Source organism: Semicossyphus pulcher, unplaced genomic scaffold, assembly GCF_022749685.1.
Source record: "Semicossyphus pulcher isolate SPU_LCO1_2020_fin unplaced genomic scaffold, fSemPul1.0.p SCAF_11, whole genome shotgun sequence".
Classification (NCBI taxonomy): domain Eukaryota; kingdom Metazoa; phylum Chordata; class Actinopteri; order Labriformes; family Labridae; genus Semicossyphus; species Semicossyphus pulcher.
Genome location: NW_027211615.1, coordinates 28,647,552 through 28,666,654, shown reverse-complemented (window position 1 = coordinate 28,666,654; position 19,103 = coordinate 28,647,552). Strand labels below are relative to the sequence as shown.

The 19,103-nt window shown below is 43.8% G+C and overlaps 1 protein-coding gene across 1 annotated transcript in view; it reads left to right on the top strand.

The window, feature by feature from the left end:
• cfap61 (cilia and flagella associated protein 61) overlaps positions 1-17,535 on the top strand; it is a 31,849-nt gene extending 14,314 nt beyond the window's left edge. Inside the window, exons 15-24 of the mRNA XM_069657678.1 lie at positions 2,167-2,294; positions 7,330-7,422; positions 7,836-8,004; positions 8,290-8,467; positions 10,562-10,857; positions 11,324-11,651; positions 14,424-14,506; positions 14,665-14,876; positions 17,162-17,249; positions 17,344-17,535. Of these exons, the coding sequence (XP_069513779.1) occupies positions 2,167-2,294; positions 7,330-7,422; positions 7,836-8,004; positions 8,290-8,467; positions 10,562-10,857; positions 11,324-11,651; positions 14,424-14,506; positions 14,665-14,876; positions 17,162-17,249; positions 17,344-17,505 (1,737 nt within the window). The 3' untranslated portion in view covers positions 17,506-17,535. The remainder of the gene's footprint in view (positions 1-2,166; positions 2,295-7,329; positions 7,423-7,835; positions 8,005-8,289; positions 8,468-10,561; positions 10,858-11,323; positions 11,652-14,423; positions 14,507-14,664; positions 14,877-17,161; positions 17,250-17,343) is intronic.
• Positions 17,536-19,103: the final 1,568 nt, after the last annotated feature.

Sequence of the window (19,103 nt, the reverse complement as noted above, 5' to 3'; positions counted from 1 at the left end):
TTCTTTTAATCACTCAGTTTTATTCTGCAACGCTCATATTATGTGACTCAAGAAGAAAGACCTGATTAATACAGAAGCAGTGGAAGGCAGATGGATAAAAGCACAACATGCACAAATCAGAATACGTTTAAAAAAGGGGAATAATTACAAAAACAGTGCTTCAAACATGAACTGAAGTATTGCACTAAAGTCTGGAGAGGTGAATTAGGCTTTTATAGGACATCAAAGCAAAGTGCCAGAAGACACCTGAGACAAGCATTCTGGTTCACTATCTTCTTCGCAGATACCCTTTCTTATTAGAGTGACTACGTGCTTTTCTGTTGCTTATCAGTGGGATAGGCTGCACAGTGGTGCAGTGGTTAGCGCTGTTGCCTCACAGCTAGAAGGTTCCTGGTCTGAATCCCGGTTCAGACGTAGCGGGCCTTTCTGTGTGGAGTCTGCATGTTCTCCCCGTGCATGCGTGTTAGGTTGCTCGTTAGGTTCATTGGTGACTATAAATGTGATTGATTGACAGGTGATCAGGCCAGGTGGAACCCTGCCTCTCGCCCAATGACAGCTGGGATAGGCTCCCCCTCCCCCCTTCGCGGCCCTGAACAGGATAAGCGGTGTAGATAATGGATGGATGAGTGGATCAGTAGATATAAACATATTTTTCTGCTATTCATCTATCAAGCCGATATAGAGTTTTATGCAGGATGCAGAAAAGAAGAAAACAGACAAAAATAAGTGGAGAGACAGACTTTTATTTTGAAAGTCTTAAAGGAAAAGTTATTTACTGAAGCACTATGTCCTAATGGCGTTGAAAACTAATTACTCGGGGCACCCTCGTGGTCGAGGCTTGCCATGGACGTTAGCTGCATGTCATCTCGATCATTGGAAAATGACTGCAGTGATTAATATGTTTCATATGTTTCAGCTAGTTATTTAACTCTAACTGATGCAGTGAGGAGCTTCTCGATTCTTAAACAGCCACGTCAGAAGACATATCCTGTGGTCGTGGAAAAGATGTGACTCGTTGCCACGATTCATCGGGCTCAAATTGTGAAAGAGGATCAGGGTTCAGGGAGCATGAGACATCGTTTTCACACATGGGTTAGCCACCACAGAGTCCAGACCGTAACCCCACTGAGCATCTTTGGGATGTGCTGGAGAAGACGCAGCGGCCGACTCTTCCATCATAAATGGAACGGAAATAAATGTTGTGACATTGCAGAGGCTTATCAAAACGATGCCACAGCGAATGCATGCCGTAATCAAAGCTAAAGGCGGTCCAATGAAACATCAGAGTGTGTGACCAGGCAGTGTGTATGATGTTACAGTGTTGGATGTTCAGACTTAACGTGGGTGAAGTTTCAGATCTGTCGGTAAAAGTATGTTGGAGTAATCCCCAGGCTTCTCAGCTCAGTCTGCAGGCTGCTGCGAACGCCAGGTTTCACATGCTGCACTTTGTGACGTCGCAAGGCTTCGGAGAGCTGGCCAATCAGAAGAAAGTTGGCTTGTAGGGGCGGGGTTTCTTAAAGGGACAGAGCTGACTGGGTGGTTTCAGGCAGAGGCTGTATGAGGGCCTGCACAGAGTTTTTTTAACTGTAAATTATGCTAGTTACTTAATTATGCTAAGTTACTCCAAAGGTAACACAGAGTTAAATATGTAGCGTAATTGTTAATATTCCCCTTTCAGTAATCTATTTGATGCCAATTGTTTTGAAGAACTCTATAGACAGTAAAGTTATCTCAGCCTGAAGACGTATCTACTTTGGCTTCTCTTGGGTCTTTCAGAATGCGTGAATGTGCCGACCACCTGTAAAAGGAGGGAGGCTGATATTCAACACGTTTCAGTCGGCACACATTTCAGGAGTGTAACATTTGGCAGGAGCCTTTGCTAAAATGTTCTGTCTGCCTGAACGCTGCTCCGTCTGTTCAGCAGGCAGATTAAGTGCTTTAATGAAAGCTGGTTCCCGTTTCATCCTGTGGTATTCAGATGGAAAAATTTGTTCCGTAATGCTTTTAGTGGGTTAATAATTAAAGGTATCTGAAAATAACTGCTGTCATTTTCTGCAAATTAAATAATCCATCAAATGCAGAGCTTCAAATTCTTTTTCACCAACTGTCTTTTCTCTTTCTCCTACACTCTCTCTCTCTCTCTCTCTCTCTCTCACTCTCTCTCAGGCACCGTTTGCTCTCAGCCTCATCAGCAGGAAGTTAACCATGGAGCCAAAGGTCACCATTAACGCCAGGATCGTGGTGGTGGGGGCGTCAGACACCGGTTTGTCTTTCCTGGGGATGCTTTGTTTCTGGTGAGTCTGCCTCATGAAGAATTCTCCCAGACCTGCAGTACCCTGTAAATATAATGACACGTCTCCCTCTGAAACCACGACAGGATTAACCTCTTAAGGGGCCCTGGGGCAAACAATTTCTGTTGGGCCCCAATTAACCCACCCACACACACACACCTCTCACCATCTGTGCGTTGTGTACGCACCCCGTCATCTCCAAGATCCCTTTAAGAACAGAACACACAGGCGTCTATACATGGAAGCTCTGTTATTTGCCTGAACAGTTTCATACTGACCAGTCATCACATGGTGGTCCTTCAGCTTCTGTCAGTTACATTGTAAAATAAATGGACAAATGCTAACTGTCAGGAAATCCCATGAAAACACAAAACAACACAGAATGTATCTGCTGACATGCATTAGGTCTGATTCTTCCTCTGATTCACCGAGCTCCATCGTTGGTCCATAAACTATTCAAACTCACAATGAGCCACACTGGGTTGCATATTAATATCCCCATGAACACACACACAGTAGTTTATGTTGACTTAATCTCACACACACCATCCTGCTGCCCCACATACTTACTAGAGCACCAGACGTGGATGAATCCGCAGCTGAAAATAGTCCCCAGCAAATGCACTATTTCCTCCTGTCTGGTAAAAACTGCAGCGAGCAGCTGTTTATGAGGAGTTACTCAGCCTTTTTTAACATGTAACTAGAGAAGGGATCATGTTTTAAGTAGGCTCGGTGCTGAGAGTCGGAAGCTATTGAGCGGAATTGTCGGTCTGAGTCTTTTCATGGGATCTGAGGACAATACAGAAACAAAACACCAGAAACACCAGCCTCACCTCTTATTAAGCACGAGTTTGGAGGTATTTTCTGGGATTGTCGTAAAAAAGTGTAAAAATTGAATGATACTAAAGTCAAGAGCCATGAAATGCTCATTTTGCACTGCAAGGGCAGATAAGATAGCTCATGAAAGAGACACGATCACCGTGGAGCCTCAAGGGATCAGCGGTTTGCTTCACAGTGAAAAAAAAGTCTGTAGCATGCAGCGTTCCGGGGATGATACGGAAACAGGGGAAGACGCACTCTGATGCTTAAACAACACTGCAGACCTCAGAGGATCAGTGTTTAAGATATCAAAGAAGTGTTTGGTGACGTGCATGGAAAAGAGAAGTTGGGGACAAGTTGCAGCAATTGGTTGAATTTGCACGAATTCACAGGAACGCATCACAACTTCCTGGAAGGACAGATTAAAGAATACGCTCAGTGTGAGCACAGCATGAACTAAGACAATAAATCTGTTACGACTACACTGTGATGAAAAGCCAAGGCTGAGGTCAAAATAATGGCCAATATTGACATATCAGCTATTGATCTGAGAAACAACTGACACACAGTGTGCGTAGGTTATTAGGGGTTGTCACAATAACACACTAAAAGAAGTGAAAATTAAAAAACTGTCTCCATTCTTTACTCATAATATTCATGAAAGAAGAACTTTCATCGCAGTAAATATCACTGTTTGGAATCATCGTCTACTGAAAGCTGCTGTAAAATCAAATGTGGGCGAGGAACCCGTTCAGCATGAAAACTTTAACCCAACCAGAACTTCCACGAGAAGAAGAAACGAGTTAGAGCGACTGATTGTCTTTTGTTTTCATTCACACATGACTTGTCCAACCGTCTTTGGTTTACAAGAAGCAGCGGTCAAACATTTCACTTCATATCATTTGAAGTATTCTGCCTTCTCTCCCAAGCTTGGCAAATAAAATCTGCTACTAAAGCAGAACTCAAGTGAACATAGATAAAGGTAATGTTACTGAAAGTGTATCCCTGATGCTGTCGTAGACAGGACTACCAAACAATCCCAGTTTCAGCTCTCTCACACGACAAACTGTCCTCACCTGGAGTGTTTTTAAATCTGCCCGTGTGTGTTTGTTTAATGTAACAGAAGGGCAATCACTTCTATCTCCATGTTCTGGTACAGGGACAAAGAAGTGAAGTGCACAGAGACGATTCAGGAGCTATAATTGTGTTCTGGCAGTTTTAAAATGAAAAGTATTCCAATGATTATGTTCTCGTGTGTGTGTAGAGAAATACTCCAGATTCCCCAGAACCCATCGACTCAAAGGATCGCAGACGCGCGCTGAAGCTTCTCTTTCATTTCTTTATCGCCTGTTATTCCCGGAATCCAATCTCCGCAAATGTCACTTGACTCCGGGTCAGACATCTTACATGTTTGCCTTCGTCCTCGCTTTGTGAGATTAAACGCTCCGGTAGAAAATAAGAAGCGCCGGGCTGCTGATTCAGAACCGGGCGATAGCTGCCAGGCAACAGTGGCCGTTGTTTTGTGCGAGTGAGATCTCACAGCTCACTGAAACTGGCAAAGAGTGGCACGGCGGTGATGGCGGGGAGGCGCACACAGCTGTCTGAGGCCTGGCATTCAGCAGGGCCAGCGCCAGCCCCCTTTAATTAGCCACTCCACTGTTTCCCCCGTCAGGGATCTGCTGCAGCGATCTGTGTTTGCTGTCACTAATGAGTTGACTAATGAGGCAGTTATTGTCCGCTGGACTAATGGTGAGGCGGCGACGCATTGAGAGGGTGAATGATGGGTCAGTTTCGGCCTGCTGGGGCCCCCCTTATCAGCCCTGCCCAAACGTCCATCCCCCTTCAACCCCCCCAACACGACACAGCTTTCCATGTGCTCATGGAAAGCTGCCCCCCCCCCCCCCCCCACTACTCCATTTCTGTTTGGGACGGGGTCAGACAGATAAAGAGCTCTGCGGCGGCTCGGCCCTCTGCTCGCCGTGGTCAGGCTGCAGGGTCACCACGGCCGTCTGTCACCGCCTGATAACAGAGCAAATCCACCACTTCTGATTCATCACATCCAGACACCAATAATAGGCCTTAATGCCTCGGCGCTGCGCCGTAAATCCTCCTTCTGGCACAGATTAACAAGGAAAGTTTGACTGCAGCCATTGTCTGGGGCATGATTATCATTATTATTTACATGTTAGCTTTAAAATCAAGGATCCAACTGTGATGACACCAAGCTGACCAACAACAGCTTAGGATACGACTTCATCTACTCTCTTGATTTTTGATGGATAAAAATCTAGTAGTGGTGATATAGGCTCTTGCTTCTTATAGATTACATCAAATTAATCACTGGCATAAAATCAATTGATAAACAGGTTATTCAATAAGTCAAACTAAACAGGTGGATAGACAACAAGAGAGGATACATTCCCCAACTCGATGCTAGTTTAAAAATATCTACCGTCTCACTAACAGGGTATCTCCCCACACGTTCTACTGAGCAATACAACACAACGCTCATCCATCCTACATCCAGCCAGTTCAGCAGCATCTCGGTGTCTGCTGTTGCAGATCTGTGCCGGTGGGCGTTAATTTAGCAGGAAGCTGAGATAAGAACAGCGCAGGAGGCGATCAGAGGCATCAGTGTGATAAGGCCGGACACTGCGAGGTACACACTCTGCTATTCAGAGCTGGAAGGAGCTGGAGCTGCTGTTATCAGCTGCATAATGTCCTGTTGGCCGGAACAAAGGAGGCCATTTGCATCACAAAAGGTGTTGTATATTGTGGACAGTAAACACACAAGAGGCAGGCAGCTCAGGATTCCTCATGCTCAGCAACCAGAAATGCATCAGTAGGCTGCAGGCCGGAGGACTTCCTCTGAGAGGATTTTTTTTCTGTGACGCTGGATTTGAAAATGTATTTATTCAAGGGGGGACACCCAACTGTGTTTTAGTATTGCTTATGTTGCAGGGGCCAGTGTAATCAGAGCCTCTACTTTAAATGTTAAAAATTGAAACACAAAAAAAACACAAAACAACTTCAAGAAAATATATAAGACAAAAAGAGACTACAGCAATTACAAAGAGACACAAAACAACTTCAGAGTGACTACAAAGACATTCAAAATAACTACAATGTCTGTGAAAATAAAAAACACAACACGACTAAAAAAAGAATGAAATAATAACGGAGAGAATCAAAACAACAACAACAAAGAGACATAAAAGGACCCCAAAGAGACAACAAACTTCTCCAAAGAGATGCAGTATGACTCCAAAGAAACAAAACAACAGCAAAGAGACAAAAAAAAAGTAAAGAAACTCAAAATAACCGCAAACAAACACAAAACAAACACATGACCAAAAAGAGACACAAACATCTACAAAGAGATAAAATATTTGACCCCAAAAAACAACTATAGAGACTCAAACATACAACGAAGAGACACCAAATGATTACAGAGACACAAAGTAACAACAGAGACTAAAAACAACTGGAAAGAGACAAATGACCACAAATAGACACGAAATGACAAAAAAGATTCACAATCAGACTACAGAGAGAAAAAACAACAACGAACAGACTAAAAACATCCACAAAGAAACAAATGACAACAAATAAACGCGTAAGTGAAAAACCAATAATAGACACAAAATGTGACACAACATTAAGTCTCTCTCCTGTGCAGGACGGGTGGGAGTCTTCTTACATGTCAACTTCCACTCTTATCAAACCTGTATTGCTATTCTACTGTCTTATGTACACCTGAGCCGGAAGTCAAGGTTAATAACTAATTCTGAGTGTTTTTCCCCCCAAAGTAAAACTAATTCTGTTTCATCTGAAGAGCCAACCCTTAATCTTACTTAAATCCTCCTTGAAGATTTTTATATCTCGTCTCTATCCTTTACTGTTGACATAAATAGTTGTAAAAGAAGCAGCACCTGCTAATATTTAAGAGTGTAAATGCCAAGCATCTCTGCAGGAGTGTTCGTGTTTGCTTCAGACCTTCCTGCTGCCTCAAGAAATGTTAAGAGTTTTATTTCTTCTTAATTTTCCTCTTGACACAGCTGGCGTTAACAGGGCTCTCTGAATACCTGATGAAGGAGGCAGTCTTTGCAGAAATAGAAAGTTGTCCTTCCCCTGAACACATTCCTCTCCCTCCGTGCCCTGTATGCTTTCACTGTGGAAAAAGCACTCAGGCTTTTCAGTGTTGTTTGTTCTGTCGTAGCCCTCACCTTAGGTTCAACAGCCTGACCCTCATCTCCACACACGGGCTGCCCAGGGACTGCAACCAGGAGGACATCGGATTTCTGTCCACAAGGTGAGAGGATGGAAAATTGTGTTTTGGCGTTCAACAGTGAATGAATATAAGATGCACCTGCACATACAGCGAGACTTATCTTAAAACATTAAACCTGTGCTAGTATAACTGAAGTCTATATTTACAGCCACATTCATTTAGTTTCAGAAGGTGCCATGTTATTGTTTTATATCCTAGGGGTCATTCTCTCAGGAAGATAACTGACTGACATGACTTTTTCTCAGATAGTTGTTGAGGTACTTTAATCTGGCGCGACTAAGACTGACGTTGCCATATCTAGGGCTCTACCTCATCATTATAAACGATGTGCTTATTGTAATTGCAAGCAAATATTACTTCAAATCCGTGGTCAGCATTGACGTTGTTGACGTTGACAGAGTTAACAACTAAGTCTCTCAATCTGCTTCCTGCAGTCATGCATACAGCAGCAGAGACTTGGCCCAGCTGCCCCTGCCTTCCTGCATCACGGTGGTGACTGGGAAGATGGTCGGCATCAACAGGAAATCCAAGTACGTCATCGTGTCTGGTGGCAGGAAGGTGCCTTATGATCACCTCATCCTCTGTACGGGCCTGCAGTACCAGGTGAGACAATAAGCACGGTAAGACAGCAGGTTTTGGACTATAGAGTTATCAAGTGGTCGCTTTACAATGTAGGGTTTAGTGTTGCAGTGCTTGGGACAGTTCTTGGTCGCATGAGATGTCTTGAGGCCAGTTTTGGAAAGCCTCTGCCTCGTCTCAGAAAGTCTTATTTCCATCTTTGACAAACAGACCCAGATTTGATTTCAAGATCTGTCAAAACAAGCAACGAGCCACTTGTCTGAAATGTACTTTATAAATCACATCTCTACCTTTCCTGTGATACTGTAGGTGCCCTGTCCTACGGGTGTGGATCTGAGCCAGCCCGTCACAAACAGCCAGCTGCAGGACCGGACCGCTCACCGCAGATACACCGAGCCCGTCCCCTCCAACCTCTTCACCCTCAACGACCTCCATGACTGCAGGGCTGCTCGCCGCTGGCTCTGTGCCAACTTTGTGGAGCTGGAGGGTAAGTGATTACCTCACACACACACACGCACACACACACACAAGAACCTAAAATTAATCTCTAGTAGTGTGTCATTACTCAGCCAGTCAGCGCTGAAGTGCCCCGGTATAATTAGCAGCTAATTAGCTGCAGAGAAATCTTTCATCTCTGTGAATCAGGTCGGCCTCTTCCATCCATTTTCCATTATCATATCACTTTCTGAGAGCCGGGCTGTTCAGAGCAGGAGAGCGTACACAGTGTCATTAAGCAAAATTAATCTGCCCTCTGAAGGAATTGTGCAGGATCTAGAGGGAGGCTTTTATACATACTAATTAGTTGATCCCAGTCATAAAGGAAAACCATTAATAAATGCAAATTCTCTCCGGCAGATACCCTGTTTATTTCCATATTTTAATAATGACAGCTAAAGAGAACAGAGTGGATGTAAATTTGACATTAGACTGAATCAGACTGCATTCGTGTTGTGTCTCAGCAGGATGTTTTAATGACAACAAACAAATAAAAATACCAAATCTAACAGTCTGTTAGTTTCGCTCTCAATACTTCCTGACACGTCCTGACCTTTGACACTGACTTCAGTCGGTTATCTTTAAAACGACTTCACAACAATAACGTTTTTTATCAATTTTATCAAAAGAAATTCGAGGAAATACTGCTTCCGTTGGGGGCTATTTTTTAGCTTCTCATCTCAGCTTTATTTATATCTTTCATACAAACATGCGGCCCAAAGTGCTTCACATAGCATCGATTTTAAACAACACAGGCAGAGAATAAGAAAAGAAGTGGACAACTATAGATGACATTTGCAAGACTAAAAATTCAAAATTCATTCAACATTTTAGAAATCAATTAACAAAAATCACTCTAAAGTAAAATCATGTCTGTCGATCATCTGGTGCTTGTCATTCCACACTCTCTTTTCCCCACTCCCCTCTCTTCAGCTGTCCTACAAATGAAGCCAAAAAAATAATCTTTAAAAACAAACAAACAAGGGATAAAACATTACTCCAAATTGAAAGACAGATTTAAAAGTTAAGAGTCTATTGAGTGTTTGATGCAGCAGTTTGGTGTAAAATCCTGCAAATGAAATAAACTAAATGAGAAAACATTCCTGAAAACATCAAAACATTTCCCTTTGTGGAGTTCTAGAGGTAGTTGAATGTTTATACAGATGAAGTGAGCAGTGGAATGAAGATTCATTGATGAGAAACTTTGTGTTCCGCTGGCCTTGATGGTTCAGCAGCGGCAGTGCTTGTCTAATTCAGCACCACGGACAGAGGCACTCAACAGCAGCCTGTAAAAGCAGCTCATCACTTAAACCAACTCTAGTCTGCTCTGTTACTACAACTGCAGTGTATTCTTACAGACGCAGTCTACACTGAGCCTTTGTTCAGAAATGGATCAATATGTAAGAGACGTACTTGACACCTCAAAATAAAAGCGTCATGCTGAATCCAGAGAAAACACAGTGTTTGCCTTTGTTTGATTGATTAGAAGAGATCATTTCCAGTGATTTAAAAATGTTAAATTATTATGACCAAATAATCTGTTTTATAACCAACGTTATACCAGCTTTAAAAAACCAACATAAAGGTACACAAATGTAAATTGCTGCACATATTAAGCCCCTGTTTTTGTTCTCTTTGTCCAGCATACCTCTGGCATGGTGACCCTGCTCCTCCGGGCGTTAGTGAGAGACGAGGAGCACATACTCTCATTGTATAGGAGCTTGTATGTTATAGAGGCTTTACTGAAGAGCATGCATCAAAAGATGGATTGGAAAAAACAATCTTTTTCATTGGAAATGGATGAAATGGTATCATTGCTTTGTTGTGACAAAGACGAGTCTTCAGGGCTTTATGGTCATTTTTCACTTCCTCTGAATTGTTGGGCTTCTTTTGTATTTGGACGTTTTTTTAAGAGATACATTTCTACAGTGCCTACAATCAACTGGAAGTGAGAAAAATGTAACTAGTGGGTAGTTTTCTTTTATATTTCAGAGCGTAAAAAGGGAATGACTGGACTCCGAAGGCACGCTGAAACTCCTGACTAGAAAAACAGTGTGCTTCATGTTGCCTCCTTGTGTCTCTGCAGATAACGCCATCGTCTACGGAAACAGCATCGATGTCTTCACCACCGCAGAGACTTTGCTCAGCCTCTGTGTTCAGGGAAATCGTATCCATCTGGTCCATCCGCCCCTCGAGCCCGGCGTTCGCTGCTTCAGTGACCCTCTAGTGGAGAAAGCTGTGTGTTCAGCCTTAGAAAAAGCTGAAGTCCAGGTCCATCATGACTGCCTGCTGGCCCACATGAACAGCGGAGATCACCCGGATCTTCTCACATCTGTGTCATTCACCACTGATGCCCCTGAGCCCCTACGTCTGCAGTGTGGAGTGAGTCAGAGTTTCTTCTACTGGATGATTTCACTGGTTCCCCTGTTGTAAATGATTCTCCCAACAATGCCGGGTTACTGGCCGGGGTAGAGCTCACAAAGCACAGGCTGCATTCAGCAGCTTGTGGCTGTTGGTTGGATGTTAATTTCCCTCCTGGAAGCCGACTGTATTTGTCAAGCACATGGTTGTTTTGTTTATTCCATTTTCATTGTTTCAGACAGAGGAGGATTCAGCTGGTTACATGTGTGTTTTTCTGTCTAAAGTAGAAGAACCTCTAGGATGAGGCCTTATCGTCATTTTATTCTACATTTAACAGATATTCTATCAAATCAGAGATGTAGCTAAGTGAGTACATACACCTCAGGCAGGTAAAGGGCAACAGGAAGAACAGGAAGAAGTGGGTTTATGGGATGTGGCCTGAATGTTTAGAACTCTGTTCCGACTTATAATAATTTGCTCCTTTCAGGTGTTCATTAACCTCTCCAATAAAGGAGTTGACTATGACGCGTTCAAAAGCATCAACAGCTCCTTCCTGGTGTTTGACAGCAGACTCGTCATAAACGCAGCTTTCCAAACCAGCGATTCATCCGTCTGTGGAGCCGGACCTCTCACCAAGTTCTCCCGCTGCTACCACGCAGACGAGTGGTCGCACGGCAACTTCAACTCTAAGGAAGTGGGCCAGGACCTGGCGGCCACATTGCTGCCCCTCTTGGACCCGACGCTGGAGCCTGCAGACGAGCCTCCACCTGACGTGAATCGTCTTGTACCACTGTACAAACAGGCCAAGATACAAGGTTTGATTTTAAATCCGGCTAAGTTTAAAGGGCTGAGGAGTTCTATGTGTTAATCTGCAACTATTTATGTAGTAAATCTATACAGTTTTATCTTAACTATTTTCTTTAGCTTCATCAATTTAGGTTCGATTCACAAAACTGGCCCGTTTGCGTCTAAACAGATCTGGTATTTGTGTCGCTTGTCAGCGTAATAATGCATCTCCTTCACCTCATTGTGGTGCACTAGGCTATACGAGGCTCATTACTGCCCCCTGAGGCTGGAGGGCAAGAACAAAAACGACTGATACTTGCTGGTTAAGGAGGAACAACAGTTGTAATAGGTGGTTTATCCCCCATATGGCTACTAGGGGCAACAGCGAGCTCATTCCACATTGAAAAGAAGCTTGAACGAGCAACAAAAACACGACATTCATGCTTTGTCTAACAGTTTTTTTGTGGTCTAAACGATTAAAAAAAAAGTAGAAAACTAACTGGTTGGTTTTTAAAAACATTGATGTATTTGATAAATCCAACTGTTAAAGAGCAGGACACACCTGCTACCATGGGCTTTTCTATGAGATCCACTGGCACAGTCTCATACACAATGCATGAGACCCAACAGACAAGTTCATCCTTTGTGTTGTGTGTTGTCCAGCCAGGAGGATGAAAGAGATTTTCATTGGGTTTGTCATAAAGAAAAATTCCTTCACATTCATCTACAGAACTCGGCGATCGGTACGTTTTCAGGGTCCCTCGGTTCCCCTCCCTGCTGTCATCGGTGTCCTTCCTGTCTGTCCGTGTTTTTGTCTGCTTTTATCTGAGAGAATTTTCACTGCCAACATTTTTTCATTATGCTTTTGTGGAACATTTTCCAATCATTCACCCACCCACCCACAGTCCATGTTATTGTGGCGGACACTCAAACGTAGCAGGGCGTAACAATGCCGTATTGTGCTGCCGTGTATTCACGGAGTAACCAAGGCCACTCCACAGGTTACGTAAACACAACAGCCACTCTGCTTCGCTCCGCTCTCTGAGATGAAACACACATGAACTTCTCACAGGCATTTCAATGTTCAGGGAGAGCAGAGGGGCCATATCGTCGCCTGCGTCTGAGTTCATCGCCTTGGCTCTGTTTTCCTCTGTGGGTGGATGTTAACAGAGCGAGGCATGTTATGATGCTGCTGGCCTAGTTTAGGTGAAACTTTGTGTGGACGTACTCTTCTGAAAAAACACGCTGGCACTATTTCAATTATCATGATTTTCAGTGCTTGTCTTTTCTGTTTGGTCGGGCTGCAGGTAACTGTGTATTTTTCATTTGGTTTGCAAAATGAAGTAAGAATGCTAGACGACATGTTCAGAGTGCAAAATGCTGTCTTTAAATTCTTGTATGTCCGCCTAACTGTTTCAATCCAAAGGTGTTTCTATTTTAAGAATAACAGCAGCAAATCACATTTCAGAAGCTGGAACCAAAAAATATTCAAACAATTAATCGATTATGAAAGTTTTACTGTTGATCGTGTGATTCATCTTTCAGAAATCCTCCTCATCCTCATCCTCATCCTCAAATCCTCATTCACTCTCTTTGAGTTTTACTTTATTTATTATATACTATTTACTAGTATACTAATGACATGCAAACTCAATGCAAAGATGCAAACAGACAGTTGTGAACTATCTGTTTTGAGGTTAGAGTTTGGCATCCTGATTGTAGCTATATTTTTTTTGGAGCAGGACGTGCCCATGTTTGGACCGGAGGGTAGATATGCATTGCCACATCTTCTGCCACAGTAGCTAGTTTTAAGTCACAGGCATTAGTATCGTGTGCTTTATGGTCCATTTTACTCTAAATGGGACCATGACTTCCATCCAGCCATTATCTATACCGCTTATCCTGTTCGGGGTTGCGGGGGGGCTGGAGCCTATCCCAGCTGTCATTGGGCGAGAGGCAGGGTTACACCTGGACAGGTCACCTGTCAATCACAGGGCTGACACACAGAGGCCCAATCCCAATCTCCACACTCACTGACTTACTGACTTTGCGCGTTCCCGGTGAGTGTGTGAGTGCTTCGTGCTGTCCCACTATCAGATCAGCACGTGTGTGAGGGCGGCGATGCAGACTTCACAACGCCAAATCACGGCCTTTCTGTGGGTCCACATATCTGCAGACTTTCCTGTGGGACTTACCCAGAGTTCATAGCGAACTTGGTGATGTATTCAAACGTGGTTGTCCAGCCCCCCCACTAAATGTAAACAAATGTTCGTACATTGAAGTAGTTCAATAAAGTTTGAACAAACGTAAACAATGTGAGCATGGATGGTGACGGGAACCGCAAATACGCTCATCTGTAAGTGACAACAGTTAAATATTCACAAATGATGAACATGAAGGCCTTTCTGACTTTTGATCGTTTGTTAAATAAAACGTATCTGATCTTAAAATATGTAAACACTGTAAGACACACAAATACTAATCTTAGAGTCCCCACTGAAACTAACCAGCATGTCTTTGGACTGTGGGAGGAAGCCGGAGTACCCAGAGGGAACCCACGCATGCACGGGGGAGAACATGCAGACTCCACACAGAAAGACCCACTACGTCTGAACCGGGATTCAAACCAGGAACCTTCTAGCTGTGTGGCGACAGAGCTAACCACTGCACCACCAGCTAACTTTCAAAATGAAAATCATGTCACCAAAGAAAACTTGACTCAAGCGATTTAGACAAAGAAAAACTGTATTTAAGCAGCTCTAACATCACACCTTCATCCTGCTTGTTCACTCTCTCCTCAGGTGGGAAGCTGCCTGGAGGATATAACTACCTGCACGTTACCAAACCGTCTGCTACCAACCTGACAGGAGCTTCTGTTAGACATGTAAGCTTTAACTAACTAATCTGCTCAGCTTTCTGGTTTGTTTCCTCGACCTGAACGTTCACAACATGCCCGGCGTGTGAAATCTGATTCTGCTCAGCTGCAAACTCATGTAAAGAAACTAAGAATCCTCATCAACTTCTGTTTTCATCCGTATACAGTTGCAGGACAACGGAATCGTGACCGGGCGAGTGGAGACAGGAAACTACTTCTGTTTACATCTCGACTGCTATGAGCTGGTGGAGACGCTCACCTGTCTCTCCCTGAAGCCCCTCCCCGGCTCCAATTACCTGAGTCTGTACGGGAAGCACCAGCAGCTGCTGGGCCAGCTGTCGACTCACTACCACCAGGGCCTGATCCACGACCTGTACAGGTGGGACAAAGACAGCCACTGTTCATATATAAAGACTGCTTTCATTCTCAGAATATCTACGATATAAAGTGTCCACAGGGTTTTTCCAGTTTCCGTCTTTTTACTTTTACATTGTAAAATTAAAACACAGAGAAAAGTTTAGTCATGTTTCCGTCGGCTCACCCAGACCCATATTTCCATTTTAACAAAACAAACTCAGATGACAAAAAGAGGAAAACATGAGTCATAACTTCTGGTTTATTATCCACCAACCATTATTTTTACAAACTGCAGGAAACAGCTGAAATCAAAAGAGTAGGAAACTTAATCATCTGTCGTTTGTGTGCAAAAGGCTGATGTTTCTACCGAACGTGCGTGCAGAAGTCTGTTTTTAAAAAGTTACATTAAAAACATTTCCTGCAACCAAAACATTTTCTCTGAATACGTTTTTTACTGACCTCTTTTTAGAAGCTTCAGTTACTCAGGAGGCAAACAAACACCAACACAGACAACTCATCGGACAATAGTCCTGCAGAAATGATCAGTTTGGGGAATCAAATGATGTCTGGTTTTAGTTTGTTGTCAACAAAACAACAATCAGCTTCACCAAATTTCTATTTTTCCCCTGTAATTGTGTTTTCCACGGCAGCAGCAGTATAATTTGATCGCGCACTTCCAGTTGTAGCGCAGGGGAAAGCGTTGCTGCTGCTGGATGTCGGATGTTTTAAAAACTAGTTTTTTAACCAACTTCTCGACTGAAAAGGAGCCGCGTTCACTGTTTCTGAAGATGCTTTGAGTCTGACAGAAGAAATGTGTTCAGAAATCTGCAGGTAGTGAAATCTCCCATCATGCATCTGCTGACTGATGACCTCACACGTCAAAATAACACATAAGTGGTCTGAACAGGCGAGGGAGATTTAGGCCGTCAGTGTCTTTTGTCCTCGTTCTGTCTGTGTGTTTGCTGGTGTGACTTTGCAGCGTGTGTGTGTGTGTGTGTGTGTGTGTGTGTGTGTTTGTCAAACAGCGGGTGACCTGCTTCTGAGGTTTCAACACAAATGACCCCCAGATATGGACGTCTATTGTCCCCCGCCTCCTAATCTGTTTATGCAGCTCCCCAATCTGTCTTTGTGGCCGGTCGGGGACGAGACAAAGCCGCAGCCTCCCCGCCGCAGAGACGGATTCCTCGTCACGCCGCTCACTCAGCTGACTCGTAAAGTCATTGTGGAGGCTGACGGAGCGTCGTGAGCCGTTAAAGTAATTGATTGACCGTGTGGCGGCTGGGGGTTATTCAGTCAGCACAGTTAGTGTGAGCTTCCTCGTGTGTGTGTGTGTGTGTGTTTGTTTGGTGTTCCTGAACGTGTATTTAAAGGGTTAGTTCAACCAGATTACAAACAGAAGACAGTTTCTAACTTTGGTCTCTTCTTTAACTATAAAAAGCGTAAGTAAGTAAACATACCACAAAATATAATGTAGAAAAGTAAAACACTGATACATCATCTTCACTGCTGTAGCTGCTCCAGGTTGAGCTAGTTTTAACTACTTTATACACCGTATGGTTTCATAGTTTAGTCCAGTGCTTCTCAACCTGAGGGTCGAGCCTCTCAGAGGGTCATCTGATAAATCTGAGGGGTCGTGAGATGATTAATGAGTTATGAAGAAGTGATGAATCTCAGTTTACTTCCTGTTGATGATCGGAAGAGTAAACAAATGATTGTTGACAGAAATTGTTCATAATGTTGGGCTTGAGTCCAGGTTTTTTAAGGATGGGGGTGACAGCAACAAGTTTGAGCGGTTGTGGTACCAATCCAGAGCTGAGGGATGTTTTACTGATTGCAGTGATAAGTGGAGAGATGGATGGAAGACGGACCTTAATGAGAGGGGATGGGATCAAGAATGCAGGTGGAGCTTCTCGTCCCTGTAGTGAAAGTAGAGCGCTCCAGTGGGGACAACAGAGAGAGTAATTCCGCCTGCGACACTCGATCAGTGCAATCACTTATCTCCTTCCTTGTGTTTTCTGTCGCCGCCACAATTCGGTCAAATGGTGATGAAAACTCTGCTTTAATGGAGCTGATAGCAGACAGCATTATGTCCAGAGGTTCCCCTTCTTCTCCGCCGGCCACCTCCTCCAACATGTCCTTGTTAGCGCTCTGTGTTTCACCATGAACGCGATAGCTTTGACGTTTTTCTCGTCTCTCTTGTCTTTACTTATTTTGCCTTCAGCATTACAAAAAACACTTAAACACTTTGTTATGAAGCGTCGGTGTAGGAACCTGTTGGTTGTAACAAAGTGTGAATGTGTCCTTCAGTTTCTTCAGACAGAGCTGGTGTTTGGCCGTTTATCACGACAGATTCTCCGACTTTGAGCAGGAGCTTCAGCAGATCTCCTCAGCGACAGTTCGTGCTTTCATTTTATTCAAAAAATCAGGAGGTTTAAGTTTGATGTTTGGGCAGGTTGTCTTGAATATTTGTGTCCCTGCAGGACGACGAGTGGAGGCAGCGGCTGACGGAGGACGCAGACGACTCACACGTCCTCCCTCAGGACAGATTTAAAGATGCTGAGAGCCGAGCGGCTCTGAGGAGCAGCGCTGTGAAATATGTGACCTACAACCGGAACCTGCTGCCCATGTTCGCCTGCCCGGGACAGCTGTGACATCATAGGTGACATCACACAGTTAACAGAGTGGAAACAGCAGAATAAACAATCTCTTTCTTTAAATTGAGCATGTGTCCTCCGAACATAAATCTATTTTATTGCTCAGAAAGATTTCTCTTAATGTTTTAAATCGAGCTGTTTACATCCATGCTTTCTGTGTAGGGCTGCAACTAACAAGTGTTAATGTTAACAGACTTAATGTCTCTTATTTAGCTCTCAGCTTTAAATGTAGTTGCAGGTTTTTCTAAGCATGTGCTCACTAACAATAAAGACAATAAATACGAGTTCTTCATTCAGAAATATGTCTTTAATAAACTCTGCTGCTGATTTGGCTCCGACTGATGCAAAAAAGAAATAACAAACACAATATCAACGACAGACAAAGTTGATATAAAAAAATACGTCGAGGAACACAACTCTCTCTCAGATGCTCGCTCATCACCGACATGCCCGGTGATAAAAAAGGTCCGCTTCACAGATCCCGCAGGCGGTCTTTTTCTCTGCAGCATTGAGGCTGAAAAGCTCCCAGATGTGATGGTGTTGCATCGGCCGCCGCCATGTTGCTATGTTTTGTTTACCTGTCGCTTCCCGGTTGCTGTTTTTCATGCTCAACTCTCAGAGATGACTCACCTCTGAGCAAACTCCGGAAAACGATGTTATGTCCGCGCACAGCAGGAAAAACATAGCCGACTAATAAACGACAATCAGATTTGTTGGAAGCTAATCGTTGCACCCCTATCCCTACACCCTCATGCTTGTTTGTGAGCCAAAAAATAAACAAGAACAGGGCTCCACTTCTAAACTCACTGATCAAAGACACAACAAGTGGTAACAGGGTGCCTTTAAAAAATGCACTGATGGTGCACATGTTTTTGTAAAGTATTTCTGCATGTTTGAAATCCAATATAAGTCTTGAATGCCTCCAGAGGGAGCTGTGTGAAGTCTCGCCAGCATCCTCAAGTGATGTCACTTGAGTCCGTGTCAGCTGGGGCTGAAGAAATGTAAAACTAATCTGTTGGTATCGAGTTAGAAAACAGGGATCTTACAGACTGCTGGAGCTCGCTGCTCGTCTCTGCTGCAGGTGGAATAACAAACATCTCAGACAGAACTGTCGGATAACTACTGCAGATTACAGTTTCCTGCTCGCACCACAAATACCACCTCTACCACTGTACTGATGCCAGTTTTAATACTGCTTACATTTCCCCATTTCTCTTGTACCACTGTCTCTTTATAACCAGGCAAACGTGTAACCACTTCACTTTTAAGGTCTGTTATTTAAAGTTTATCTGACTATGGAAACTCTTCACTAACTCTCACCTAAACATTGCACACATAAAATGTTTACCTCTGCTAATATCACATTTCTGTTTGAGACAGACATCTCCTCCACAACATGCTAACTGTAACTATGAGTTTGAAGTCTCCCCTCAGTGACTCTGCAGCAGCGTGACCAATCACACGGCCCAGTATAGCGGCTGGAGATGAAAGCTCTGTATGGAGCAGGAGGAGGGGGAGGAGGAGGATGGGGGGGGTGTCACTCTACAGCTGTATGTTAATGAGGCTGAGCTGAAGCCTGTCGGGAAAATAACCGC